The 27,872-nt window shown below is 36.2% G+C and overlaps 1 protein-coding gene across 4 annotated transcripts; it reads right to left on the reverse strand.

Moving 5' to 3' along the window:
* Positions 1-1,595: 1,595 nt before the first annotated feature.
* Positions 1,596-27,872, reverse strand: MYL1 (myosin light chain 1). 4 transcript variants are annotated; one of them, XR_003515186.1, is made up of 7 exons: positions 15,358-15,478; positions 14,602-14,774; positions 8,579-8,722; positions 5,168-5,341; positions 4,636-4,713; positions 2,742-2,784; positions 1,596-1,912 (listed from the first exon to the last, which is right to left on the reverse strand). XR_003515186.1 is itself a non-coding variant. In XM_027566497.1 (7 exons), exons 1-6 carry the CDS (start codon positions 27,571-27,573, stop codon positions 2,756-2,758), a joined length of 585 nt encoding a protein of 194 aa, XP_027422298.1. In that variant the 5' UTR covers positions 27,574-27,872; the 3' UTR covers positions 1,596-1,912; positions 2,742-2,755. The 4 variants fall into 4 exon arrangements, 3 of the variants coding, with proteins under 3 accessions (XP_027422298.1, XP_027422317.1, XP_027422307.1); XM_027566497.1 differs by lacking the exons at positions 14,602-14,774; positions 15,358-15,478 and adding exons at positions 14,320-14,347; positions 27,442-27,872; XM_027566516.1 differs by having other exon boundaries at positions 14,602-14,626; positions 15,358-15,440.

Raw genomic sequence — 27,872 nt, forward strand, 5'->3', positions numbered from 1 at the left:
CTAAACTTTCAGTGCCTTGTAGACATCACATTTTTCTAACTGAAAAGTATTAAAGGAATGTCCAAGATGAGAAATTTAGCCACATGTTCCAAAACAAAAATGAGCCTTTTAGGATTGGATTTTTTGTACCAACTGACTTCTCTACATACTGACTTTTGTAATTTTTAAAAACACATTTTATTTCCTGATGTAACAACCCAAATATGAATGTGTACTGAGAGCTGATCCGTTCAGTATGTATTCATGAGTCACATAGGGCTATTTTAATTAATTAAAATGAGATACAATTAAAAATTCAGTTCTGCAGTCACACTTGCCATATTTCAAGTTCTCAGTCACCAGATGTAGCTGGCTAGTGGTTACCATACAAGACAATATAGATAGAGATTTCCATTTTTACTGAAGTTTCTATGGGATAGTGCTGTGTTAAATTTCCAGTTCCTGGTCTTAGGCTAACTTGACCTTAAAGATCTTGAAGCCATAGTAAATTCTCCTTCGAAAAATGATTGCAATGTCCCAACCTTATCTTGGCTACAGAGACTTAGGTCAAATTTAAAGCTGATGGCTACTGAAATCTGAGTGACCTTTGCTAAATAAAGGAGCATGATGACCTGAAGTGACTGACATCAGGACAAAGCTGTTCCAGCTTCCAAAAATATATAGGCAGGCAGGTACTTTTCAGAGATTTTATTTTAGAGATATCTCTTTAGAGAGTGGGAGAAGTATTTATCATTTCATCTCTTCTAAATATCCAGCTACTAACTTGCAAATTCTGCTTCTATTCTTAAAAAAGTGATAGGATGTGATAGGATGAAGTAAGTTTACACTGTGAATTTATCTATCAGCTGATCTTACTATTCAGAGCATGTGTTAAAAGGTGAAACCAAGATTTTGGGACACGGACATAGAAAGTAGGAGAGAGGATATTAATAGATAGAGTCTTGAGTAAGAATGTCATTCCCAGAGAGGTTTTTTTTAAGTAACAGCTGAAAGGTCACTTTAAATTTTATCCTTGAAGACATTCAGTGAGACAGATCAAGAGCTTATTAGAATTTTCCAATAAGCCAGATTGTCACTAGAAGTGAAATAGTTCAAGCTATGTATACAATGATTTACACAAAGCTGAAGAAACGTGCTTTCACTTAAATTGCCTGGATGTTATTGTTTAGTTGCCGAGTCGTGTCGGCCTCTTTTGAGACCCCATAGATTGTAGCCTGCCAGGCTCCTCTGTCTGTGGGATTTCCGAGGCAAGAATACTGGAGTGGGTTGCCACTTCCTTCTCCAGGATACCTTCCCAGCCCAGGGATTGAATCCACATCTACTGCTTGCCACGTGGATTCTTTACCACTGCGCCACCTGGGAAGGCCAAATTGCCTGTATAATTTATATTAAACTATCTCTATCTGAATTTCCTCAGTTTTCTATTTTGCTTTCTCAGTAATATATGATTATCATTATTATTTAGTTTGTTATTGCCTATAGATTGTAATTATTCTCCTAAAATTTTATAATTCATCAACATTAAGAAAAGAACTGGGATTTTGAAAAATTAGTTTCTCTAAGCAGGAAGATAAAAGTGCAATGCAACATGAACATTCCAGACTGACCAAAATTATTTATTGGTTTATTATTTTAAGGATGTTCTTTGACCCATGGTATACAATAAAGAGCAGGGCTTGGATCTGAGATTGTCAGTATTTCACCATTCTTGTCTGGATCAGCAGACACTTAGTTTGTGTGGTATGAATATAATTCAGAGAGAAACATAAAATGTATAAAAATTCAGGGAGTCCTTCAGTTTAGAATAGTACAAATTGTTTTGTTTTTCTAAATGATGGTAAACAGATTTGGACAGTTAGTCATGGGTGTTCTTAAAATAAGGTTCAGCCAGTCTTCATAAACAATGCTTGATCTATAAAGGAAAAGGGAAAAAGAGTTAGATGTTGATTGCATCTTTTCAGAAAGAAAATGGGGAAGGAAATAATGTAAAGTGAAAAAAAAAAAAAGCACAAAATGAACCATCAGTCCCAAGGGATGGCATTTCCTTGCTGCACAAACCTGGTTTCCAAGTGTTGTACTTTGGACTGTGATAATATGCTTTTCTAGAGCAGTAATTATTAAAAACTACTTTAATACAATTTAGAGTTATTCAAAGAACCTAGGATAATGCTTTTATTATTCTTATGTTCCAATTAAATCAAATAATCACTCTCTGGTTTCTTGACTCTCCACTGCATAATTATAGTACAGATAAAGATATGGTCTATTTGTTGTTTAGCTTCTAAGTTATTTCTGACTCCTTTGTGACTTCATGGACTATAACCTGCCTGGCTCCTGTGTCCATGGGGTTTTCCAGGTAAGAATTCTGGAGCATGTTGCCATTTCATTTTCTACAGAATCTTCCTGACTCAGGGATTGAACCCATGTCTCCTGCATTGGCAGATGGGTTCTTTACTGCTGAGCCACCAGGGAAGCCTTGATATGGTCTATAAATGGAGGGGAAAACCTCAAAAGTTTTTGCTTGTACACTTATACAAAAATAATCTATTTTTAAATAACCCATCTCAAGGAGTTATAATAATATAACTCATTAATATTGATATAATATTAATTATACTAATGTGTTCTGGTTAATATGAATAATTATTTATTCCAACTATTAATAACTAATATGAATAACTCTTTACATTAAATACAATGTTGAGAAAGCCTTATATATTAAAGAGGGAACAGATAGATACCTTGAGAGCTCCATTTAGTTAGACATGATGTGCTTGACAAAAGCTGTAGGGATAATACAGTTTAGAGTTAGAAAAGAGTCAAATTTAATAAAAGAACATTATGTTAAGTTAACTTAATTCTAATTATTCTTATAATTCTTGTAACTCTAGAGTTTATTTATTTAAATTCTGTATAGCCCACTATTCTTAATACTAGATTTATGGCTTTCCCCCGATTTTGTAAATTTAGCTTTTTAAGTGTTACATTCGCATGGTTAAATGTTTTTCTTGAAAGTATCAAAGAGTTTAAAATAAAAAATGTTCTTCACCACTGTCTCCTAGCTATCTAGTTCCTTTTTATAGCTAAGTTGGTGGAGTTGTTATGCTTGCTTAGCAAGCATACAGGAGTGGGTAAGCCTTTCCTTTCTTCAGGGGATCTTCACAACCCAGGGATCGAACCCAGGTCTCCTACATTACAGGCAGATTCTTTATCACCTAAACCACAAGGGAAGCCCCCCCAAATACAAATATATGTTATATTTTTTTTTTACACAAATGGTGGCAGTTCTACAAACCCTTTTGCTCTTATTTTTCTCACTGCATAATGTACTGTCTTAGAAATATTACCATAACCATAAATAAGGGTGTCCTTGTTCTTTTTTAGAGCTGTGGGGAATGTCATTGTGTAGATGTACCAAAATCTATTTGATGCATTCTATATTGTTGGACATTGTTCTTTGTTGTCGTTGTTTAGTTGCTAATTGTGTCTGACTCTTTGTGACCCTATGGACAGTTGCCTGCCAGGCTCCTCTGTTCATGGAATTCTCCAGGCAAGAAAACTGGAATGGGTTGCTATTTCCTTCTCCAGGTGACCTTCCCACTTATGGCAGTAACTGAATGTAAAATGTTGTTTATAGAAAAAAGTAAAGTTTAACCAAGATTGTCAGTGTAGATATGATTAGCTGAGTATTTTCTTTTTCTCCTATCCTTTCCTGTCCTCTTCTCTTCTCTCTTTTTCATTTCTTTTCCCTCCCTTCTTCTCCCCTCTGTGTTTCTTTCCTTACTTTATCCAAGTTGTTAGACTTTATAAGTCCATATTGACATCAAAGCTATCAACATAGTTTATTGAGATGTGGTGAGATTAGTCTTTTTGGGAGGGTGGATAAGTTTTTCAGTTTTATTGCAACATTTCAAATTTACAAGTTATATCATGCAGTTTTATCTTGTATCTTTATTTTGGGTGGTGCATTGCTTTTCAGACCCTCTGGGTGAAGCTTCAGTAAAAAGGTGGCAGGAAATAGATAATTGGATACTATAAGATAAATTTCATTTGAACAAGAACACTAGATAAGGAGAACTAAATTTTAGCACCAGCCTTGCTATTAATTATGTGACCTTCACTAAGTAGCTAAACATCTTCAGCACTCAGATTCCTCATTTTCATCACTGCTTGCTGTAAAGGATTTTGTGATATCTCCAACTGTAATATTGAAGAATTAATATTAAATCTAATATTAAAATTTATTCTGACACAAATGCTGTCTCACAGAGGTGTTGTGAAGATCTAGTAAGATGGGTGATTCATGTTGATATATGGCAGAAACCAATACAATCTTGTAAAGCAATTTTCCTCCAATTAAAAATTTTAAAAAGATCTAATAAAAAAGTAAAAACACATTTTAATCTGTATAACAGTGCACAAAAATGTTAAAACCCACTGAAATAAAGTTTATGTATATAGTCAGATCCTTACAAGATATCTTTTTAGGGTTATTGTGTAATTGGTTGATAATAAATAATGTGTGTGTTCAACAAGAGAGTAGAGAAAAATAAGTTGTTTCAAACTCAAAAGGCATCCGGCATCAACCCAATCAGTTCAGAATTGCTGTAACCACCAGAGCACATGAAATTATACCTTCATAGTTGATGCAGCCATTGGAGTCTTCCTGACCTGCCATCAGCGCTTCCACTTCTTCTTCTTTCATCTTTTCACCTGATAAAACAAAATTCTTTGTTCAAGAAGAAAGCCAGAGAATATTCTCAAAATTCCACCATAAGTGATAAGATTTGGACTCCTGGAGACCTCTTGTAGGATAGACACCAAGACTTTCCTGTTCCTTTGGCAGGAAGTTTGCCAATAAATTGTTTTTGAATAAATGAATTAAATGCACATTATACCTGATCATCCACACTCTATCCTGTAAGAACTGCAATGCCATATGTTACTTATTCATAACCAATAATTCAAGTTATTAAGACCATTTCCCCCAAATAAACTCACTGACATTGAGGCTAATTGAAATGGTCATTAACTTTTGACTATTCCTTTTCATTTTCCCTTTGTAGTCTTTCCCTCTACTTATTTTGGTTATAACATGATTCCCCTGAGTCATACTCCTTCCTACATACTCTGTCCTATTAAGTCCACTGAAATGAATTTTTCTTACCTAGTGTGGCTAGAACATGACGAAGTTCAGCACCCATGACGGTGCCATTGCCTTCCTTGTCGAAGACACGCAGACCCTCAACAAAGTCTTCATAAGTGCCCTGGTCCTTGTTGTTGGAAATAGCTTGCAACATGGGCAGAAATTGTTCAAACTCAATTTTCTTGGCATTCATCTCTGAAAGAAATCGCAATTTGGAGAGTTATCAGCTATCATAAAATGCTACCACTGAGTTACAAATTAAGCTTGAATGTTCATTCTGGATCATCATAAAGATCTTCATACAGCTTAAATTTCAGTTGGTAAATGGCTGCTGACAGAAAGTTTGTAACAGAGAATAGCAGGACCTCCGGACTCCTAGTGCTTGAGCTTTTATCCTTAATTCACCATTTACAAATACGTGATCATGGGCAAGTTTCTTAACCTCTTTGTGCCTCAACTTTTTAATCTTTCTTTTTTTTTAATTTATTTTTATTTTTTTTTTACTTTACAATATTGTATTGGTTTTGCCATACATCAACATGCATCCACCATGGGTGTACACGTGTTCCCCATTCTGAACCCCCCTCCCTCCTCCCTCCCCATACCATCCCTCTGGGTCATCCCAGTGCACCAGCCCCAAGCTTCCTGTATCCTGCATCAAACCTGGACTGGCGATTCATTTCTTATATGATATTATACATGCCATTCTCCCAAATCATCACCCCTTCCCTCTCCCACAGAGTCCAAAAGACTGTTCTATACATCTGTGTCTCTTTTGCTGTCTCGCATACAGGGTTATTGTTACCATCTTTCTAAATTCCATATATATGCATTAGTATACTGTATTGGTGTTTTTCTTTCTGGCTTACTTAACTCTGTATAATAGGCTCCAGTTTCATCCACCTCATTAGAACTGATTCAAATGAATTCTTTTTAATGGCTGAGTAATACTCCATTGTGTATATGTACCACTGCTTTCTTATCCATTCATCTGCTGAGGGACATCTAGGTTGCTTCCATGTCCTGGCAATTATAAACAGTGCTGTGATGAACAGTGGGGTACACGTGTCTCTTTCAATTCTGGTTTCCTTAGTGTGTATGCCCAGCAGTGGGCTTGCTGGGTCATAAGGCAGTTCTATTTCCAGTTTTTTAAGGAATCTCCACACTGTTCTCCATAGTGGCTGTACTAGTTTGCATTCCCACCAACAGTGTAAGAGGGTTCCCTTTTCTCCACATCCTCTCCAGCATTTATTGCTTGTAGACTTTTGGATCACAGCCGTTCTGACTGGCGTGAAATGGTACCTCATTGTGGTTTTGATTTGCATTTCTCTGATAATGAGTGATGTTGAGCATCTTTTCATGTGTTTGTTAGCCATCTGTATGTCTTCTTTGGAGAAATGTCTATTTAGTTCTTTGGCCCATTTTTTGATTGGGTCCTTATTTTTCTGGAATTGAGCTGCACGAGTTGCTTGTTTATTTTTGAGATTAGTTGTTTGTCAGTTGCTTCCTTTGCTATTATTTTCTCCCATTCTGAAGGCTGTCTTTTCACCTTGCTTATAGTTTCCTTTGTTGTGCAGAAGCTTATAATTTTAATTAGATCCCATTTGTTTATTTTTGCTTTTATTTCCAGTATTCTGGAAGGTGGGTCATAGAGGATCTGGCTGTGATGTCTGTTGGAGAGTGTTTTGCCTATGTTCTCCTCTAAGATTTTTATAGTTTCTGGTCTTATGTTTAGATCTTTAATCCATTTTGAGTTTATTTTTGTGTATGGTGTTTAGTTTCATTCTTTTACAAGTGGTTGACCAGTTTTCCCAGCACCACTTGTTTAAAGAGATTGTCTTTTCTCCTCTGTATATTCTTGCCTCCTTTGTCAAAGATAAGGTGTCCATAGGTGCGTGGGTTTATCTCTGGGCTTTCTATTTTGTTCCATTGATCTATATTTCTGTCTTTAATCTTTCAAAAGAGGTACTTTGTAGTGTTTTGTGAACATTAAATGAGGTAATAATGCATTCTATTACCATACCTGGGACAAACTGAATGCTTGATCAGTGTTAGCTACTATTTTATTAGTATCGTCAGTGAATAAATACTATGAATACTAGGGAAGCAATATAGAAATATACTGATAACAAACCTATTGGCATATAAATATAGCAAAACCTAGCTGAACTTTAATATGTATTCCACCATTGTTTGAGCTTTCACAGAGCTTTCAATTTCTTTAAATTTTAATTAAAAAAAAAAAAAGAAGCCTATGAGAAGAATGTGCATGTTAAATACTTTGTGATCTCCTGACTTTGTGGTTTTAGAAGCCTGGAGATGATAAGAATTTCTTTAGTAACCTTCTGACAAGGCAAATGGTATTCATAGCAAAAGTATAAAACAGACTAATCAGATGTACACAAATAGATAAAGTTATGTACCCATAAATCAAAATTCCATTTACCAGTCTTTCCTCATAGTGTAGAAATCTAGTACATTGAGTAATATTGAGAAAATTAAATTTGAATGCTAAATAAATGAACATTTATCTAATAATTCCATTAAAGACAGAAGTTTGATAAGTTAGAAAATGGCATTTAAGAATGAATTTGGCTAACTGAGCTCTCACTTTATCTGATACTCTCAGCTACTTTTTGAATAAGTTATGTGGACATTTTTGTCCAAAGGAACTATAATCTGAGGAAAATTCCGGCAGACTGATTTAGAGGTAGTTTTTTTTTTCTTAATCAAATATTTTTCTTTTGTAACAAAGGAACATAGTCTTTTCTAGAAAAAAGAGATTGCCTTCCCAGTGTTATTTTCCATACGGTAAAGATAAACTGAGATATCTACTTGAAAAAAACTTCAGTTTTGTCTCTTCTGTTTTGTTCAGAGTGGTATTTTCCAACAGACTATTATACTTTGCCATGAACCATGGGATTAGAAAACATTTCCTTGTTGTTGACTAATGACTAGATTACCCTACCCAGCAATCACCTCTGCAGTTTTTCCACTTACATATTTCACTAGCTTTTGCCTTAGGATTTTCCTTGGGCAACCAAATGCAGGTTTTGGCTTAATACTTTTAATTCTTTCTGGAATTTTTATTAAGGTATCAGCTATCTATTCTTAATTAAGATAGCCAAGTTTCTTTTAAGATGGTCACAGAAGCAGGGTATATTTAGATAGCATGATGATGATGATACTAGCATTAGGTATTGTTTCCTTTCATTAACATGAAATTATGCTTATAAATTCTCAAAGGAAGGTTAGTTTATCTCATGGAGGAAAAAACTGAGACTAGATAGCCAAGAAACACAGTTACCATCAGGAGTAAATTAAATCCTATCCTATGGAACTTGTTTCTCAATAACCCTCTCTTTCTTATACATACACACACTCCCACACATGCACACACACTCCCAGCTTCTTGGAAAAACAGGTGGTTACCTTCATTGCTGGGGTTTCCCAGCACCTTCTTGACCTCTGCATTGGTGGGATTTGTGCCCAGAGCCCGAAGGACATCACCAACCTGGCTTAAGGTGATCTTGCATTCACCTGTTCTGTCGAACAGGAGAAACGCCTCCTTGAATTCTGCAAGAAGCAAGAAACATTTGGTTGCTTTTTTTCTGCCTCAAACTTACAAAGGAACCCAAAATTCGTCAAGGATCCAGTTCAAACTCTCCTCTATTTTATAACTTTTGCCAGTCTCTTAAGTTGCTGTCTTTGAATTTCCCTTTTCTGAGTTCAACGTCAACCCTCTTTTGACATTTCTTTTTGGGACTGTTTTAAAGTTGCTGCTGCTAAGTCACTTCAGTCGTGTCTGACTCTGCGCAACCCCATTGACGGCAGCCCACCAGGCTCCCCCGTCCCTGGGATTCTCCAGGCAAGAACACTGGAGTGGGTTGCCATTTCCTTCCCCAATGCATGAAAGTGAAAAATGAAAGTGAAGTCGCTCAGTCGTGTCTGACTCTTCACCACCCCATGGACTGCAGCCTACCAGGCTCCTCCATCCATGGGATTTTCCAGGCAAGAGTACTGGAGTGGGTTGCCAGTGCCTTCTCCATATTTTAAAGCAGCATTTCTAATTTCAAGTCATATGTTCAGTTCAGTTGCTCAGTCATGTCCGACTCTTTGCGACCCCATGAATTGCAGCATGCGACGCCTCCCTGTCTTCCGGAGTTCACCCAGACTCACATCCATCGAGTCAGTGATGCCATCCAGCCATCTCGTCCTCTGTCGTCCCCTTTTCCTCCTGCCCCCAATCCCTCCCAGCATCAGAGTCTTTTCCTATGAGTCAACTCTTCGCATGAGGTGGCCAAAGTACTGGAGTTTCAGCTTTAGCATCATTCCTTCCAAAGAACACCCAGGACTGATATCCTTTAGAATGGACTGGTTGGATCTCCTTGCAGTCCAATTATTAGATATGGAAATTGAGAATCCTCACCATATTTGTTCATATCTCCTTCATCTACCTTGGAAACAGGACTGGGTTAAGAAATTCTGATGCCTGGAGAAATCTTAAGAATTCCGCATAAAATCCCTCATATAATTAACAAAGTTAATAAAAATTCAAGAAAACAAACATTAATTTGGGGTTGTGTCACATGAGGTTAACTCAAACTTCTCAAGTTATATAGAAAAACTTCTCTTGAGGTACAAACTTCCTAGACTCTCTTCTTAACTAATTTTCTTCAGGAGTAACTTCATTTTTCAGGAAAATTTTAGAAAGATGACACAAATCTCTAAGTTCTCTGGTGTCCTTTAACCACTTTAATGGGACTTTAATAGGCTCCTAGTGTAACAGAGTCAGAAGGAACCATATTTATTTGAATCTATTGCTATAGCGAGAGAAGGCAATGGCACCCCACTCCAGTACTCCTGCCTGGAAAATCCCATGGGCGGAGAAGCCTGGTAGGCTGCAGTCCATGGGGTTGCTGAGGGTCGGACACGACTGAGCGACTTCACTTTCACTTTTCACTTTCATGCATTGGAGAAGGAAATGGCAACCCACTCCAGTGTTCTTACCTGGAGAATCCCAGGGACGGGGAAGCCTGGTGAGCTGCCGTCTATGGGGTCACACAGAGTCGGACACGACTGAAGTGACTTAGCAGCAGCAGCAGCAGCATTGCTATAGTGATTGCTTTAAACTTTGTATTTTTCAGATATGACATATGATAACATGTTGCTATATTAGTTTTATTATACAGATACATATTTTAATTTAAAATTTTGTGGAGATAATTGTAGATTCACATGCAATTTTATGAAATACAAAGAGATCTCTTAAATATTCTGTCTGGGGGAAATACTATTTCCCCCGATAGTAGCATTTTTCAAAATTATAGTATATGATATATATACACTATATGTATATATGTATGTGATCATAACCAGAATATTCACATAACCAGAATATTCACATTGATAGAGTTCACCTATTTTACTCAGATTTCCCTAGTTTTACTTGTATTCATGGGTGTATGTAAGTACACATTTTAAAAGTGTTGTCTGTTTTTATAATAGGCACGCTGTTGGTTGTGTGCATGTGTGCTCAGTCACTTCAGCCTTGTTCAACTCTTTGTGACCCTATGGACTGGAACCCACCAGGCTCCTCTGTCTGAGGGATTCTCTAAGCAAGAATACTGGAGTGGGTTGCCTTGCCCTCCTCCAGGGAATCTTCCCCACACAGGGATTGAACCCACGTCCCTTATGTCTCCCGCACTAGCAGGCGGTTTTTTTTTTTTTTTTTTTTTTTACCACTAGTGCTGCCTGGGAAGCCCCATTCTATGGCTTATTTGCCCTAAATTTGGTCACTTTCCATTGATAGAATTGGTTTTGCCTTTCAGAATTACATTAACCCCAAATTAAGAAGTGTACACCACAAAGACAGAAAAAGGTACTACTAAGGATTTAGGAGCAAATAAAGACATTTTAACTGAAACTACAAAGCTAAATTAAATCACTTTTTATGGTAAACCTAAAAGTATTGGTGGTGATCTGTTGGAGTTTAATACCAACACTCAAAAACTCATTTGTGAATGAGCTGGTAGAAGTGAAAGCATTCTTTTTAGGCCATTAGTGGCCTCAGATCAAGAGATACTATCTAGGTAGATGACTCAGAAAAATATCTTAACTATCCCTTCATCCTCTAATCCAAGACTACTAGACATTAAATTCACAATCAACTATAGATCATGTTACCACTCTTTGCTGAAACGTCCCCCTCAAATTCTATTCAAATTGACATCACAGATAATTTGCCTTACATAAAAGACATGCTGTAGGTCCCGTGGGGTCATTAGTCAAATATAATTTTTCATCTTTCTAAGGGAATTATGAAATTGAACTGCTCTTATTACTGGCTCCAGGCTTTTAAGCAGATTGCTCAGAGGGTTCCCTATTACCCTGGTCAGATGCTGATATAGAAATAGGGTTTTATGGGCTGTAATGGAATCTCTTTGACATTAACTCTTTTGTTGATTTAAAGGCCAAGAACAGAAAGATATTGCTCTTCTTACTCCAGATTTTTAAAGCTTAGTTATTCCCTGAAGAGTCTAAAACATGGGTTAGCCAATGACTGTCTACAGGCTGGCCACCTCTTTTTGTAAATAAAGTTTGATTGGAATATAGACATGCCCATTCATTTATGTATTGTCTATGGCTGTTTTCATACCTCGGGGACAGAACTGAGATGTCTCCACAGACTGTAGTGCCAACAAAGGCTTAGATATTTACTATTTAGCCCTCTAGGAAAAATTTGCCAGCCGCTAGTCTAGAACAACACTGTTCTAGGATTTTTTGTGATGATTGAAATGTTCTGTATCCAGGCTTCCCAAAAGGGTAGTAGCAACCAGCTGCCCATGGCTTTTGAGCATTAAAATATGACTAGTGCAAAGCAGAAAGTAGACTTTTAAATGCATTTATTTTTACTTAACTACTGGTTAAATTTTAAAAGCCACATGCGGCTAGTGGCAACTTTTCTGTATGGCACAGGACTTAACACCTTTAGAATGCTATAATTTTCTGGTGTTCTTGTCTTTACTCTGAACTTGTGATACATTCAAATAGAGCAGCTGTGAGAAAAGCTAATCACTGAAGAAGGAAACGAACAAAGTATGCCTTTATTTATTTCTTAAAATATAAGATTTCCTTTTAATTTAAAAGTCTCTCAAAGGGTTTTTAAGGCTTCTGTTTCTTGGTTCTACCATAGTTTGGCAGTTATAATGACACTGTAAGTTAGATATTTGCGAGGACTGGGATACAGTACCAGATATTGTAGAAGCATCATTAGTTAAAATAGATTAAAAATCAAGCAAACCATAGCAGAATTGCCAACTGTTTTCAAAACTAGTCCTTTTAGTACAATGTCAAATGACCTTGAGCTGAGTCATCAAATCATCTAATTTGTCTACATGAAGGCATTGACCATGAAGTAGATATAAATGAGTCTGTACTATAGCAAATATCCTTTTATTTTCTTTCCTTTTTTGAACTATTTTAACTGATGTCCAAATGTGAGGTATTCTTGACACTCAAGAAAAAGCTGAAAAATTTTGACTCCTTTAGGTATGCTGCTGCTAAGTCACTTCAGTTAGTGTCTGACTGTGTGTGACCCCATAGATGGCAGCCCACCAGGCTCCCCCATCCCTGGGATCCTCCAGGCAAGAACACTGGAGTGGGTTGCCATTTCCTTCTCCAATGCATGAAAGTGAAAAGTGAAAGTGAAGTCACTTAGTCGTGTCCGACTCTTTGAGACCCCATGGACTGCAGCCCACCAGGCTCTTCTATCCATGGGATTTTCCAGGCAAGAGTATTGGAGTGGGGTGCCATTGCCTTCTCTGTCCTTTAGGTATAGAATGGAGTATAATTATAATTATATTCTTATGAGTATCTTCACAATTATTTTTATATTATATATCATAAATATATAATATACACATACTTATTTTTATGACCAATACTTGTACAATATTACATAACTAAAATTTTATTATTTTATTCCATTCTTTCTATAGATGTATTTTTGTCTCTATTTAAGTATGTGACTCTTTTCCATTAAACATTTTGTCCTACACTTTCCAGTAAAAAAACAAGATTCATAGGCCATGGGATCTCTTAGATCTAAAGACCTGAAGAAGAAACAATGAAAGTGTTAGTGAAACTATTCAGATTCTTTTGAATCTCTAGAGCTTAAAGTCTTGTAATTAGAAATTGTTTCTATGAAATAAATTCCTAATTAATTCAGCTAGTTTTGATTTTGATGCTATCATTAATTTTTTGGATCTTTGAGTCAGTCTCAACATCCCTCTGGGAGTCTGTCCTGCATCTCTAAAGATGGACTAGAAAATGTCTAAGTTTCCTTCCAGTTTTTTTTTTTTTTAAAATAAATCATTTCCCCCTCTATCTCTGAATGTACTTTTTCCCCTAAATCCACGTCACCCTCTATTTCTCTCAACTTACTGTGGTGCCTATTGAGATCATGTGTATTTGGTAACTGGGCAGTATTAGAATCAATTTTATTTTCTAAAGTGAACAATTTAGACCTGCCAAATTTCTGTTTAGGTATTTGATTAACAAATCAGCCATCCAAGATCCGCATCCTTTTTGGGGGCATATGTATAGTATTACGGAGAAGGCAATGGCACCCCAGTCCAGTACTCTTGCCTGGAAAACCCCATGGATGGAGGAGCCTGGAAGACTGCAGTCCATGGGGTTGCTGTGGGTCGGACACGACTGAGCGAATTCACTTTCACTTTTCGCTTTCATGCACTTGGGAAGGAAATGGCAACCCACTCCAGTGTTCTTGCCTGGAGAATCCCAGGGATGGGGGAGCCTGGTGGGCTGCTGTCTATGGGGTCGCACAGAGTCAGACATGACTGAAGTGACTTAGCAGCAGCAGTATAGTATTACCTACTGTATCAAATTAGTTCTATTTAGAAATCAGTGAATGCAAGAAATTATTTTGTAGTGTTTAGCTTTTGTTTGCTTAAACCTTTGATTACTGATTATAGATGAAGGGTTCATGCTGAGAGAATTTATATTTAGAGGGATTGAGAGCATTTATATTTAGAGTGACAGCACTAGCGGGGATAATTAGAAAGAGCTAATCTCATCTCAAGGGAGTTGGTTTTCTCACATGCCATCTTTATGAGTGCGCACACATTAACAACTATATCGTTTAAACTTACCATCCTGCTGTTGCTTAGAGAACTCGATCTGTTAGAAAGAAATTAACCACAAAGAATATTTTAACCAAACAAAAATGTCCTGATTTTTTAAATGTATCCAAGCTCATTCCCTGAGTAATCGTCAAAGTAAGCTCAAAAAGTATGCCTACTTTTCAGAGTTCAGGCATAGCTTGGATACTCACAGTTTGAGCCACACAGTAACATGCCTTGGAGATGAGTATTATTTCAGAAACTGAGCAGTGCTCTGCCTACCTCTGAAGCAGAGAAGCTCAATTCACTTACCAGCAATCTGCTCAGCACTGAAGGACTGCAATGGCGAGAGAGAGGAAGAAAGAAAGAAACAACTAGAACTCTTTCAAATGCATTGACAGAAGGGAGTGCTCTCTGCTCTGAGGTTTTTAGGAAGCCATGTAGGTGTCAGAGAATAAGAAGTTTGCCTTAGGATACTTTTGAATCTAGGAAAAATAAAAAGCTATTGCAAAACATAGTTAGGGAATATTTCTCTGTATCTTAACCCATGAGTCAATAATTTAACAAATGTTAAATCAAATTCTTCCTGGAACAATATCATAATCTATGGTATATTTAAGATATGTCTAATATAGATACACTGTATTAAGAACTACAGACACATTGCATTAAAAAGATCACTTTAAGTCATTCTTCTATTTAACCAGTATGTTTTACCCAATGCATCAAAAGTAGTTTATTTAATTTTAGTTATCAGCATCATTGGATTGTTTTCTTAAGGTGCAATATTTTGCTATAATTGCAGGTTTCCCCCCCCTAAATTTAGATATAATAAACCTTATGAGATATAGAAAGTTGGTGAAGCATAAAGTACTTCTTTTGCAAGTAAGATGTATTTCTGTAGTTGGCATAGTAGCTTGAATTAATCTTGTCTATCCTCAACACACCTGGATAAAAACCAAAAGTAGATTCTACAGACTCACACTGAGTATGTTCTGTCCTCAATTTCATTCCTATCTACTCTCACATCTGCCTATGAATTACAAATAGTTTTCTCGTAGCACCCACCATGATGGAGCTGCTGGGCTGCAGACAGTGGCGAAGCTGTAGAGTGAGTTGAGGGCCGCTCCAGTCCCTGAGTGGGTCCTCCCTTGCTGAGGCTGCCTTTTATTTCTGGAGAAGCTGTGACCTCACAGCTAGCATCAGGTTCCAGAGAGAAGTAGCCACTCCTCTTGGAGGGTTTTTTAACTTTCTTAGGGCAAAGGGAAGGAGAGATCTGTACCCTGAGGTCTATTTTTAGGAAATCAGAACCTAAGAGTGGATGGCCATGATGAGACCAATGCCTATCAGCACTTTTATGGTCTTTACCCCTGAGATAGTCTCTTGGAGTGTCTTCCTTGAAGAAGATTCTTATTTGTTCAGTGGCAGAGGGGCTTAGAATTTCTTGAAAGACTCCTCCTGACCTCTTCACTTAGTGAATTATGGACTTTGCAAGCTTTAAGTCAGCAGTCTGGGTATAAATGGAACTTACTGGATGGGACTGGTTTGGGGTTTCAAATGGCAACTGCTATAGAAGGAAGAGCCTCTGGAGCTCTGTCCCCTGTGGTAAAGTTCAGAGGACTTGAAAGGGACACACATATTCTGTGTGCTTCTTAAGGTCCTACCAAGTGAAAATCTGGTCAGTTTGTGAAACCTCCAACTAAAGACCATTCTTTTGCACATTGTACTCTCAGAAGTATAGAATTCATTTAAGCCAGGGATGGTTTTAATCTCCATTTTTAGTATTCTTCCTTAGTATTCTTACCTTAGGGGTAGGTATTAGATTCCTTCCTTGTTCTCTTTAGGAGAAGGAAATGGTAAACCACTCCAGTATTCTTGCCTGGAAAATTCCATGCACAGAGGAGCCTGGCAGGCCATAGTCCATGGGGTCGAAAAGAGTTGGACTCAACTAAATGACTGAGCATACACTGTTCCCTTTATGGTGGCTGACTAGTCATATTTTTTGAATTTATGAAATTCTTCTAAGAGGGAAAGCTGACGGGCCATTTTGTATTCTTTTTCCTCTCATTCTATACATATTCTTTTAAATTTTATAAACGTTGCTTACTTTCTTACTAGAACATGCTGTTTCCCTTTCTGTCATGTCAAACACTTTGTGACTCAGTCACCAGACTGAGAACCAAAAGAATCCAAAATAAAGACTGTGAAATGCAAAGTTGTAATTTCAAATTTTAAAGGTGTCCATGGGATTGGTATTAAATTTTCATGGCAGCTTACATGAAAATAGGTAATTTCCTATTTCCTACACTTCCTAGAATGATATTGGGAAAAGATCAGTCTAAATGCCCACTAAAACTCAGACATGTTTGTTAGTTTTCTATATACTTAAAAGCAGCTCAAAGGCATAACAAATGTTAGCGATAAATTCCAATTTAAGTACTATTTTAGCAACTATTTTTAAGAAAATGATCACGAAAAGCATAGTCACCCTCTGCTAGACAGATGTATACTTTGCAACTTTCCCCAAGCCATTTGGAAAGAAATCAACATTTAAATGTATGTCTTTTTTTTTTTTTTTGTCCAAAGTCTACAAGTAGTGAAGAAAATCTGATAGACTCTGAGTCCCAAAATGAGGATTGAAAGTATAACTTTAGCAGTATTAGAAGCCATATACACATATTTTCATGAATAGATTGACATTTTGAAAGTTGTTGGGAAATAGAAGTTAATAAAAAAATTTAAGTCCTTTGAATCATTAGGGGAAAATGAAAGAAAGGGACCAAGGTGGAAATTTGTCACCTTCGATGACTATAATTTGGAGTCTCAAGACTTTTGATGCACAAATTAAAGCCATTACAGCATACCATCTTTCTTTGTTTTAGTTTTAGGTATTGTGTCATTAAATTTGAATTGCCCTATGATCAGCATTGAGAACTATCATATTCTTTATTAAATCATCAAAGTTACCCTATATAATACTCATCATGCTGCTGCTGCTGCTAAGTCGCTTCAGTCGTGTCCGACTCTGTGCGACCCCAGAGACTGCAGCCCACCCATCCCTGGGGTTCTCCAGGCAAGAACACTGGAGTGGGTTGCCATTGCCTTCTTCAGTGCATGAAAGTGAAAAGTGAAAGTGAAGTTGCTCAGTCGTGTCCGACTCTTAGCGACCCCATGGACTGCAGCCTACCAGGCTCCTCCGTCCATGGGATTTTCCAGGCAGGAGTACTGGAGTGAGGTGCCATTACCCTACATAATGCTCATTTTCTTTTTTTCAGATAGAAAAATGAGTCCTTGAATACATATAAAATACAATGTGTGTAAAATCTGTTGTGTAAACTGGAAAGTCATTTTAATAGCTGTATTTATGTTATAAACAAGTTATTCATAGAAACTTGCATACTATGTAAAAGTTTATTATTTATTAAAATACAATGGAGGCAGTTATCACACTACTTCACTCTAGTTTTTAATCCATATATTTATCACATAGAGAATGAGAGTTTGATTTTTTTTAATGCTTATTGAGGAAAGAAAACATTTAAAAAAGTTATTGATAATGCTAGAGAAGGCTATAGTCTAGTCTAGTCTAGAGAATAAACTATAGTTTAAAAGTCAAAAGACCTAGACACTGGCCTCATAGAATAAATGGAAGATGATATTTATTCTCTGGTACACTTTTACACTTTGACAAATGGTAAAAACTTTCACTTGTATCTCTTCCTGGGTGTTATAATAATGAAATAATCAACCCTTTGTACAAAGGCATGATATGAATACAAAATGTCAGTTGATTTTGGACTCCATTTGCTATGGTATCATTTTATTTTGAAAGTTAGATTTAAGTCTCTTCTATCTGGAATGTTCTCCTGTCATCTCTGTTTCTTGGAAATTAATTATCCTTCAAAACCCTTGAAAGAACCTTTTCTATTTGTCTAACTCCTTTCTCCCACTTCAGTATGTTTAACCTTCTGATTTTAAACTTCTGGGAAGCACAGGCTGCTACTGGAGATCAGTTCCCTTGGTCCGTGATGTGAACCTGAGTGTGAGCCGACCTCTCCCTCCTGGAGAGCTGCCTCTGCCTTATTCTTAGATCGTGTCCCCCATGATCCTATACAATACCTTGTCTACGTTAGATACTCAACAGAATTTTCGTTAAATTAAAATCTTTAGAACAGGGATTTCCCAGGTGGCGCTAGTGGTAAAGAATCTGCCTGCCAATGCAGGAGACCTAGGTTCGATTCCTGGGTCAGGAAGATACCCTGGAGAAGGAAACAGCATCCCACTCCAGTATTCTTGCCTGGAGAATCCCATAGACAGAGGAGACTGGCAGGCTACAGTCCATGGGGTCACAAAGAGTCAGACACGACTGAAGCGACTTAGCACATAGCACAGCACAGAACAGGTGTACTGTGAGTTCCTCCTTCAAACATGTTTCCTCCTCTATATTATCTTCCTGGAGGGGAGAGACCTTGTCAGTTCCTTTAAAGAACTTATATTCTAGAGGAAGGGGCACTGGTGCACTCATTCTCCTTTGGTACTGCATCTCCAGCACCTAGAACTGCCAGGCACATAGTTAGTAGGCATGCTTATTTAAAATTATTGATATTATGTGCATGCGTGCACGCTAAATCACTTCAATTGTGTTTGACTCTGCGACTCTATGGACTGTAAACTGGCCAGGCTCCTCTGTCCATGGATTCTCCAGGCAAGAATATTGGAGTGGGTTGCCATGCCCTTCTCCAGGGGATCTTCCTGACCCACGGAATGAACCCGCATCTCCTGTGTATCCTGCACTGCAGGCAGATTCTTTCCTGCTGAGCCAAAGGAAAGCCCTTATTGATGTATATGCCTTTATCTTTCCATAACATTTCTTTAGATTTTATATAAATGTTATGATCAGGACTTCTAATTGACCATCTCCTATTTTTTTTAAGCGTTTTTTTTTTTTTTTCATTTTAGTCTACATACTAAAATGACTTGGTAAAGGTAACTACATTCCACATTTTTATGATTCATGTAGTAAACAGTATTGGATTTAGATATGTAGTAGACAAGATACTGGTCCTAAAAAAGATTTTTATTGCAATGTTTTCAGATTGTTTCTCACTTTGAGAAATATTTTTCTAATAGTAATCATGAGGTTTGGTTAACTGATTAAACACAAGACAAAGCTGCTGGTATATAGAAAGAGTTGATTTATAGGAAAAATATTAATATGCATTTACTCAAACAGGCTGTCAGACTGATGTATGTTAATCTTTAGTATAATATGAAGAGCTGTAATTAAAGATGATCCGGGAGATATGTGATGTTGAGTGCTGAGGGCTAATGCCCTAAGAAGGAAGATAGACTGTAGTTTTTAAAGAGCTTAATCATCACTGCTAGATACAAAGGAGAATGACTGGTGAGGTTAAGTAAAGTCCTTACTCTAACCGCTTTTCAATCTAGAAAACATTGTTGCATGTTTGTTGATTTAATGCCTGGCAGGGAGAACAAAGACCTGGATGTAAGCAAACCCTAACAAAAACTTAATTATTTTTACTCCAACCTTAGAGTTATGAGGAATTATTGTAAAAGGCAGGCAGAAGTACCATTTTGGAACTCTGAGAGTTTCGTGCTTCAGAACAGTTCACTTAATTTATTTTATTGCACTTTTTATTTCAACAAAGGATATATTTAGCCTGGTGATTCTCATATGGTGTAAAAAGGAGAAATTAAGAGCAATGAGAATACAGTACCAGCCTGAGTTGTCTAATGTAAGAAAGAAGAGATGGCTATATTGGATAAATTGATCCGAACAGAAGAAGAAATGAGTAATTCTGTGCTTAGAATGCCTAAACTAGTCACCTGAATTCACTCACATTAGATCAAAGGCTGGATTATTAAAACAATACATTTTAGACCTACAGGAATTAACAGAGAAGTTTAAATGAATTTTAATAAAAATTTTAAAATGTGACCTAAGTCTGTACTTCTTTGGATTTCTCATCAGCTTTCCCATTGTTAATAGTTGAGAAACAAATCTAAGATTTCTTGAGTTGCTTCTGTTCTACTTTGTGCATTTGTGTGTAATTTAATTAAAAATCCAAATTGTGTTTATCTTCTTTCCTTCCTCTTTTTATTTTTAAAATAAGGGCATTAGAATAAAAGTCTTTGTGTATGTATTTTAAGGAATTATAAGTATCTTTTTTTTCCTACTTTTCTGGAGTAGAACTTTCTTTTGTAACAACAAGGATATGTGAATATTGATATTATTATTTTGGTGATTTCAGGTCTTTCGATAGGGAAGAAAAAGTCCTAGATGGGGCTTGAGGTATTCAAAATTTTGTTCTGGTGCTTCTGTAATGAATCATGTCTTTTGATTAAATAACTTCTCTTATCTAGGTTATCAGTTCAGTTCAGTTACTCAGTGGTGTCCGCTCTTTGCTACCCCATGGACTGCGGCACGCCAGGCTTCCCTGTCCATCATTAACTCCTGCAGCCTACTCAAACTCTTGTCCATCGTGTTTCATCCTCTGTCATCCCCTTCTCCTGCCTTCAATCTTTCCTAGCATCAGGGTCTTTTCCAATGAGTCGATTCTTTGCATCAGGTGGCCAAAGTATTGGGGATTCAGCTTCAACATCAGTCCTTCCAATGAATATTCAGAACTGATTTCCTTTAGGATTGACTGGTTGGATCTCCTTGCAGTCCAAGGGACTCTCAAGAGTCTTCTGCAACACCACAGTTCAAAAGCATCAATTCTTCTGTGCTCAGCTTTCTTTATAGTCCAACTCTCACATCCATACGTGACTACTGGAAAAACCATAGCTTTGACTAGAAGGACGTTTGTTGGTAAAGTAATGTCTCTGAGTTATAGCTTCCTCAAATAAGAGATATTATTCTTTATGGTTTCTAGGATTGCTTGTGGTTCTATAATGTTTTGAGTTTTTAATCCTTTTCTCAGTAGTATCTACAGCAAGTCGCTTTTTTTCCATGGAAAAAAGTTGCCTAAAAATTTGATATATTACTTTGAAACAGTTTAGATAAAGAGGAGTTGAGCAAAACAAAATTTTGTAACACTGTTCTAATGAGTGTTTTATATCTTACTTATATCAGAAGGTGGCATATCATTGGGTACCTAACTAGGTACAAAGAACCTCACATGCCACAGTGAAAGGAAGAAAGTCAAGTTGAATAAGATGTAGTTTTATCTTAAGGAAAAAATTTTCTGCTCTGGCTTCAGTCCACTATTATTGATTTATGATCAGGATGACAAGAGTTTATTATTTATATCATTGACATTTTCACCAGCATAATCGAAGCCATTACTACTTGTATAGTGCAATTTTTGTCTTCCAGATTCTGATTTGGGAGGAGAAAGAAACTGTAGAACTTGATATAGGAACAAATTATAGAAGATCTCCTTTTCATACAAAAAGTATTCTAGTATGAAGAGAAGAAGAAAAAAATGTGGTATCAGCAGACTAAATATAATCCTTGCCACAATTTCCATGAGTCAGATGGTGTTTAATGCTGGGTAATTATGGAAAGGCTTCTGAAGACAACTTGCCAGGGGGTTCATTCGCAGCACTAAAATGTCGAGAGGCTAAATTTGGCTCTGTCACTTTGTGGTCTCCTTGTCTTACAAAAATTTCATTATCTTTATTAAAAGTGCTATTCACTAATTATTGGTAAACATTCCTATTCCCTTCCAAACCGCCTTTACTTTGCAAAGACATTATCTAGTTAAATATTATTTAAAATATAATTTTAGACAAAGTTACAGAATGCCCTTTCATATTTTCTCACTCCACTCCACCTGTTCTCTTCTTTTACAGGGTAGACATTTCAAAGTGGAAACTTGATACTAATACTTAGTGATAGTCTCAAATAATTTTTGATTTACTTCTGAAGTTATAATCATGCCACAAATGGATGAATATTGCAACTGGTTGACATTCTAGTTGTATTAAAAGGCCAGGGTAAAATAAGACAGATTCTTAAAATTATATGAAGAAAAATTAGTAACAACTTACATCTTCACATATTCCTTCTAATTAGAAATTGACTATATGTCTCCTTTCCCTCTTTCTTTTCCTCAGACTAGTTACGATTTAATCATTATACATGTGGCATTATGTTTCTTTATATCACCCAAAAGACTATTTGGTTGAGATTTGCAGTTATTTGTAAACAAAATATAAACCCATACTATTCTTAGACTATTAGTCTGATGGCAAAATTTGCAGGTCAGTTTTGATATAAGGGCATGTTTAATTAAACAAAAGCAAAATTATTTTAAAATTCAATAAGTTTCACTACTTTTAACAACATTTAAATATATTTTGGTATAATTTTTTCCAGCTTTATTGAAATATGATTGACATATAATATTGTATAAGTTTAACATGTACAACATGATTTAACATGTGATGATTTTGATGATTACCACAATAAGTTTAGTTGGTTAATATAACCATCATATTACTTAGTTATCTTTTTTGTGGTGAAAACCACATAATTTGCTCTTTTAGCAATTTTCAAGTATACTACATGGTACTGTTAACTATAGTCATTATATTGTATTTTAGATCCTTAGAACTCAGTAATCTTTTAACTGCACATTTGTACCCTCTGATAATGTTCACTCTTTTCTCCCATCCCCACCCCACCCTGGCAATTACCAGTCTGCTCTCATAACAGCATTTTTGATATCCATGTTCCATTTACAACTTTTTACAGGAAGCTGGACCAAAGTGACTAGGGTGTCTTTCTGGGATCCTAATATCTCACCTTCCACCTGTAAATGAGAACACCCAACCTGTCAGCAACAGGTGCTAAGATAAGGGAAAGCTGAGGAAAACAGAACAGTAATGAATTGCCAAGATGAAAGGTCTCGATGAACTAGCTCTGATGGGTGCCTGTAACCCTCTCCCCCGGTTGTAGAGGGCTGTGCAGGGCAACATGAGAGTCACTCTTACATTGATCACTCTTACCCTCATCCTTAAGAGCAAAAAGTCTTCTTTTCACATTCTTAGAAATAGCAACTTACCCTTTATAACAGAAGGTAGTTTAGGAAATGGTTAATACAGTTGACTCTGGATTTACCCTGGTAGGTGATATCCTAGATCTATCACACACTTGTTATTTGAACATGGGCTTGACATTGAACCTCATTTAGGCTTGATTTCTTGCAAAATGTAGCTAAAAACAACCTGAGTGTAATGTTTTTACTATTAAATATTATAATTAGACACAGAATAAATTCATAACAAATATTGATTATTAAAATAGCTTTATAATATTCAAACCTTTTTATAAGCTCATTTATTTTTCCAACAATTCTTCTAAGTGGGACTGGGTTTGTATTAGCTTTGTTAGTGAAAGTCGCTCAGTCATGTCCAACTCTTTGCAACCCCATGGACTATACATTCGCATGGACTATACAGTTCATGGAATTCTCCAGACCAGAATATTGGAGTGGGTAACCTTTCCCTTCTCCAGGGGATCTTCCCAACCCAGGGATTTAACCCAGGGCTCCCGCATTGCAGGTCGATTCTTTACCAGCTGAGCCACAAGGGAAGTCCTATCTTTGTTAGGGATGAGAAAAAATAACTTATAGATTAACACCAGCAATCCTATACCTGGACTAGAACAAGTCAGATGTTGCAATGAATACATAATATTTGCCTCCACTGAATACTCATCAGTAAAGAGATACATTTATTGGGAATGCTATATTTCCACCTTATCCATTAAATTGCAAGTTTAAGGCTTCCCAACACATGGTCAATTGTTGCTGTGAAACTTGTTATTGACGAGTTTCTGTCAATGCATTCTGTACCTTTACAACTTTTTTTAAATGTTTCCCGCAGTATATTGTCAGGGCTCACCTGACTGAGTGATGACTACAGCAAGAATTAAAATTTAAGCAGCACAATGATAGACATATTCAAAATCTCATCACTTCAGAGCAATCCCAACGTACCAGCTAAGGCATGCATCGTGCAAAAAATTTGCTTAAAGTGAAGATCTTTTAAAATCTAGGCAAATGATCATCTCATTGCTTATCTACTTCTGTTATTTCATTTGGTTGTCATTTTGGGCAACAGGTGTTAAATCTTGTTTGTATTTGCAGCTAAACTCATGATGGGTTTTACTTCCTACATTTGCAATTCTCTCAGGCAATGTTCTAAAGTATCACTTTCTGAAAGCAAAGAGTGCTTAGAACCACCCAGGACAATAGCTTTAGTGCTCAGATATCAGCATAGCTGATGTTTGAAAAGGATACTCATAGAAAATCCATGGGGCAAGGGCATATCAGGTAAGCCATCCCTCAGAAAATGTCAAAGGTTTAATGTCAGAACAACCAAAGAAATGTCCTAAACAAATAACCAATAAAGCTGGAAATCAGGTTGGAAAACCCATTTAAGAAATTGATAAAACCAATTCATATTGTTCATAGTTTATGGAGAGTCAAATATATGGCTAGTAACATAACTGAGATAGTATTGAGGGATTAAAAATTATGATTGCTATGATTATACTACACAAAGATAGTTCCACTTAAACTTCAGCCCTACTCAAAGTATAAAGAACAGCTAGATTTCTAATCTTATATGATTTATGAAAGACAGTGTAAAATCCAATTAAGTTTTTTTTCCTTTATCGAGTTTTCAGAAAGTTAATGAACGCTTATAATAGCTCTATTAATTTCTTTAAAGTCCATTTTCTCTGCTTGAAAAAAGTTTATAACTTATATGAGGTAATATATCTAGAAATATCATGGAGTGATTAAAAACACCATAATATGAAATGTTTTAATGCACATCTTAATTAGCCTTCTTACCTATTGGGATGAAATTAGATTTTATAAATTTCTCAAGTTGCATCACATTCTTTGGCTATGTTATCATATGTATAAATATGTTCTGATTTCATATTGTTGAATACATATCATTAAAGCCATTTAAATTCTTTTACAAAAATATATTTCAATTCTGTTTTTTTCTTTTTCTCTTTCTATTAAGAATGAGCTCTCTGAATGAAAGATAATGTTTCTTCTAGATTCATTTAACGTCCCTTTTTGGTTTGTGTTCCTTATTAAAATCCATCACTTCTTTCATTCTACAATGAAATAGTGAAGATGGAGTATATCCTATCCTTACAGAGACTCTCTCGGAGAAATTACTTTTTTTTTTTTTGTGCTAGCTCACAGTAGCATTATTTCAAGATACAGATGAAAGGATACACCAGTTTTCAAGATACAGAAAAGCATCACTTCTCTGCTACAAAGAAGCAATCAGTTTAATTTTTGGATTTGAAAAATGATTCCATATTTGTCTTTTCTTGGAGACTTTTACCTGCCAAACTAAAATTTTATTTACTTACTTATTCTTACACAGTTCTTTGGGGAAGAAAATTAATGCCTGTTTTCATTAATGGGATACTTCATTTTCTCCTTAAGAAGGCACATTTTTTCCTTTCCAAATGCTTGTAGTCCCAGATACAAAAGGGTGGTATTGTCTTATAAATCATGATAAATATAAAGAGGAATTGCTTTGACAGTGATTCATATCTTTAGTGTTAATATAAAATGGAGAGTCAAAGAATAGAGGCAGTTGAAATTATTGTAGTGTCTGTAATCTTGCTTATTGTACAGTGTAGTCAGTGTGCATGTATAAGATACATTAACCAGTATTGCTAGAGATGAAAAATTTGATTTTCTCCTAATGAACTGTATGCATACAGTCCTCAAGATAGAAAAACATGTATTGGAAGACATAACATTCATTTCTTCTCCTAAGTGGATATTCATTAAGAATAGTTCCTAACCAATATTAGATTCTATGATGAACTTTTTTCAAATATGACTTCAGTGACTTACAAACTCAGAATAAAATATCTATGATGATCTACTTCTACTTTGAGATAAAAAATTTCATATTTAACTGGACTACTATAAAAATTTTAAATATATTTACTTAATGTTATCACATACATCTAAGGGTAATCTAATTCAATATTTTTGTCAAAATATTTTAGGTATCTACAATTATACTAAAATAGTTAATGAATTATTTATTTATAGGTTAGCTTGATTGTTGCAAGTAAACAACATATTAAATACTAACAAGGATTAAGTTAGCAAAATTCAGATTTATTAAGCATAGAACTGTTGGCTTCAGTGAAATGATCACCTCCTAGGCACTTTCAGCTACTAGTTTTCCATATAAGGCAGGGTTCCCTTAATGAAGATTTTCAAACTGTCATTTGGACCAATCAGAGCCCAGGGAATGAAGAGACAGTGCACATTTGATAGGTCATATCACTGAGAAGTAACAGGCACATCCATAGCATCATTTTTCCAAAAGCAGATAACCTTTCAGCAGTCGAGAACTTTGATCACAGCAAAATGTTGACACAAAAATCAATCACATTCTCCTTAGTTCAAGATGAGTATGCAAGGAAGAGCTCAAAGACATAAGCTCAAAGCCATATAACTAACAAGTTTTACAATATTGGTGGTGGGAGGGTTAGTTTCATTTAGAAGCAACTCACATTCTGAATTAAATGCTGTATATAAATAAGCAAGATGACAGTTATAGTCACTGAAACACTTGAGTGCATAGTTGTCTGCACTGAGATCTCATTTAGTGTTGTATCAAATTTTATTAAGCAAAGCTGAAGGGGGAATTAACTTGAGTTGCAAAAATCTCTTTTTCAGATGAAATAAAGCAGCTGTCAAATACATCTAGGACAACTGGGTCATCAGCTGTTTTTAAATTTTTGGAAACAAGTAGGGACTAAAACTCTCTTTTTAATGTAGCTTTAAGGAAGAGTTCCAGAGATTTTATTTAAAAAAAAGAAATCATTGGTTTCAATGTTTGTAAAACATAGACTTTGACAATTGAGGGAAAAAAAGAAACAGAAAACAAAGACTACAGCAAATACAGGTTTCAAGTATAATATACTCGTAATAATTTTACTGAAATTATATGCTGCAGTTTTGTTTTAAATTTTTTAAAATCAGGATTCTCCTCTATCCAGATCTATCTGTTTGCTTAGTAATTCCATTCCTGTCAATGAAAAACATGCCCCCTCTGCAAGTCCCTAGTGTTCCCACCGTTAAGAGATGTTTCAGTGACCAAACAATTCACCCTTTTTGTTACCTTGATGGCAGAGAGGTCAATCTTTTCTTCTTTGGGTGGGGCAGGTGCAGGTGCTGGGGCAGGGGCCGGGGCCGGGGCCGGGGCGGGGGCAGCGGCAGCAGCAGGTTTCTTTACGTCCTTCTTTGGTGCCATTTTGTTTAAAAGGATGGGTTAAAAAAAAATGAGAGAGAAGGAGCACCTCCAAAAGAACCTGTCAAAGTGATTCTTGGAAGAGGAGTGGTGGCTCGGTTGATCCACAGCCCAGTGTCTTGCAGGTGGACCCAGAGTGTTAAACGGTATAAGGGCATGCATATATATTTCACTTAGTGCCTAACAGAATCTTGACACTTGGGGCTGGATTGGACAGTTCCCTAGTCCAGGGGGATGGCATTCCGGCTCAGACTATAAATGGAATCAAAAGGGTTAGGGCTTCATCAATTTTTTTAACTCCT

The sequence above is a fragment of the Bos indicus x Bos taurus genome, chromosome 2 (genome assembly GCF_003369695.1).
Source record: "Bos indicus x Bos taurus breed Angus x Brahman F1 hybrid chromosome 2, Bos_hybrid_MaternalHap_v2.0, whole genome shotgun sequence".
NCBI lineage: Eukaryota > Metazoa > Chordata > Mammalia > Artiodactyla > Bovidae > Bos > Bos indicus x Bos taurus.